Genomic DNA, 2,602 nt, shown 5'->3' on the forward strand with positions numbered 1-2,602 from the left:
GTAGTTGTTGGGGGGGGGGGTGTGCGTTTATTTGAAAGGAACCGGGGCTCAGGTGACAGGCTTGTCTGCAGTGGCCATGCAGGAGAACCACTCTGATGTGATTGAAGTACGCTACTCGGAGGATTTCAATCTGGAGGTCCTCTTGAATCAGAAGGTCATGAGCTTCTCCGAGCAAAGTTGGATGGACCTGAAAGGTTAGTCAGAAGTACCAGCCTTGTAAGCTACTGTATTCTGATTGAGCCCATGTACCATGACTATCTATGTTCCCATGGAGAGGCGTAGCACAGAGTCACGCATGGTTCAGGTGAGCACATCAGAACCTGCAACCTCTCTGCTTCTCATCAGCGTTAGTGGCAGTTAGCTTAGCTGTAACTGGAAGCACCTATGCTGTGTCCAGAAAGAGGCAGAGTCATCTGATTTGCCAGTAGGCTGGATTGACATGTTCTCCTCTCCCATACTGTCCAAGTTAACATAAATGACAACCTTAATCAACAGCTGCCTGAACTTTCTGGGGTATGAGAGGATTACGAAGGGATGGCACGCAATCCTGGCAATGGCGGTGAAGTGTATTTACAGGCGGCTTCAACGGCCACGTCTTCGATGTCCTCTTTCAGTGGCTTCTAGAACAACGGTTTTCCTTCTCATCCCATGTTGGGTGAATGAAATTAAGAACTCCTTTCTCCACACTCTGTTTTGAGATTTCCGCATCTAATGCAATGAAACCTACCAAGAAAAATTAAATATTGCAAAATAGAACCAAATCATTTGATAAAATATAACTGATTTTCACATTCACTTACCAGGAGCTCTCTTGATCAGTCAGATGTTATTCCTCTACTCTTCTGCTTTTTTTCGTCCAGGGGTGTGACCATTTAACTTGTCTTTGTAATAATTTGAAAAAAACCTCTAAATTTCACTAGAATTTTAACAGTAAGCCTTCTATTCAGCAGAGGAAGTTTTCTGTGTCTAGCAATTAGTCCTCCTCAAATGGCTGGAAAATATAATGAAGAGCAGAGGGAAGGCTACATTGACAAGGTGCTGCAGAAGCAGAGATGCAGGAAGGGAAAAAAAAAAAGGAAGGTACTGTGATGGGGCTTGTAGAAGCAGTCACATTAGGGAGGTCTTGACAAGACAGTCAAGAAGCAGAAGAAACCTGTGGCCACTGAGGGCAGTGTTTCCAGCTCACAGCCACTCTCTGATGTAATTACCTCCTATCTTAAAGCTCCTGCTCTGGGACACTGGCAGAAGACACTGCAGTTGTATCAACTGTGGACCTTTTTTTGCTATGTGTAGTAGCCATCTCAACACAGTTGTAGGTATGAAGGTGTGACCTTCCTTTTAATGCTTCTCAGAATGTAGCCCAAAGTAGAAGGGAGGAACAGCTTTAAGAAAAATGCTTAAAACTGATGACACAGCAATCTGTTCACTATGGATGATGAGCTATTTTGTCCTCTTCCTTTCATTGTTACAGGTCTCTTTCTCCATTCTACAGCTGATCAGAATATCACAGTGATGTTCTCTTCTGGGTCAGGAGTGGAAGTCAGAGGAAGCAGAGGATTTCTGACCCTGACAGTTCTGCTCCCAGAGCAGTTTATGAATCACACACAGGGTCTCTTTGGGGTAATGAATGGCAATATAGAGGATGAGTATACCTTCAAGAATAAAACCACCATGTCAGTTCATGCAAGTCCCCAGCAGTTGTTTGAGTTTGGAGCTAACTGTAAGTAGTTTCTCTGGTCTATTATTACACCCACAAATTAAAAATATCTTGTAATGTACAGACTAGCAAATGAAGTCTGTGCTAAGCAACCTATACTGGTCAATGTCACATATGAATCTCTTTCTCCATCTCCCAAGGGGCTGTTGAAAATGGAACTTCTCTCTTTACTTATGACACAGAGTTCTTACTGAACAATTTCTTTTATGGGGAAAAGCACAATGCTTCCTTTCTGCCCGTGTTCTTTCCTAATGAAGACCCTGCTGATCCCCTGGTGGAAGAGATGGTCTTGTTCTGTGACTCTGACCCGTTCTGCAGATTCGATGTCCTGACAACAAGAAGCCTTCTAGTGGGAAGTTCTACAAGACTATCTCATCAAAATCACAAGCTGCTGCTAGAAAATCTAGAGCCAGGTGATACAACATTCCACAAAACATCCACCACTACAGTTCTTTCTACAGGGCATCTAAATACTTAACACAGTTAGAGGAAGCATTTATATCTAAATTCATGCACCTGTAAACACTCCTATGGGGAGGAATTGTCCTTGTACCACTCTGCACTGGTAGAATACTTAGACAAACACATAATAAATTTCTTCCCATTTCTTCCACTTCTACACGACCGCGTAGAACCCTTATCTTCATTTTCTATGCCTTCACTTGTCTTCCTCAGACTTAAAAATAAAAATAATAAAAATTTTAAAAATTAAAAAATCAGAAAGTACTGTCTTTCAGATTTTATCTTTCCATGAGTTGTCACTAAAATGCCATTTGAGTCATTGTGGTGGAGATTTGCTAGTCCAAATCCAAAGTACTTTAACAAGATATGTCTCTTTTACTAGTGATCTCTTGTGGCTGGGTGGGTTCATCCAACCAATGGAGG

At 42.2% G+C, this 2,602-nt stretch overlaps 1 protein-coding gene across 1 annotated transcript in view; it reads left to right on the forward strand.

Moving 5' to 3' along the window:
- LOC104500914 (sushi domain-containing protein 2-like) overlaps window positions 1–2,602 on the forward strand; it is a gene marked incomplete at its 5' end in the record, with an annotated part of 9,497 nt that overhangs the window by 752 nt on the left and 6,143 nt on the right. Inside the window, 3 exons of the mRNA XM_010144645.1 lie at window positions 39–194; window positions 1,472–1,720; window positions 1,858–2,130. Coding sequence (XP_010142947.1) covers window positions 39–194; window positions 1,472–1,720; window positions 1,858–2,130 — 678 coding nt within the window. The remainder of the gene's footprint in view (window positions 1–38; window positions 195–1,471; window positions 1,721–1,857; window positions 2,131–2,602) is intronic.

The sequence above is a fragment of the Buceros rhinoceros genome, unplaced genomic scaffold (assembly GCF_000710305.1).
Source record: "Buceros rhinoceros silvestris isolate BGI_N320 unplaced genomic scaffold, ASM71030v1 scaffold22631, whole genome shotgun sequence".
In the NCBI taxonomy this organism is placed as follows: domain Eukaryota; kingdom Metazoa; phylum Chordata; class Aves; order Bucerotiformes; family Bucerotidae; genus Buceros; species Buceros rhinoceros.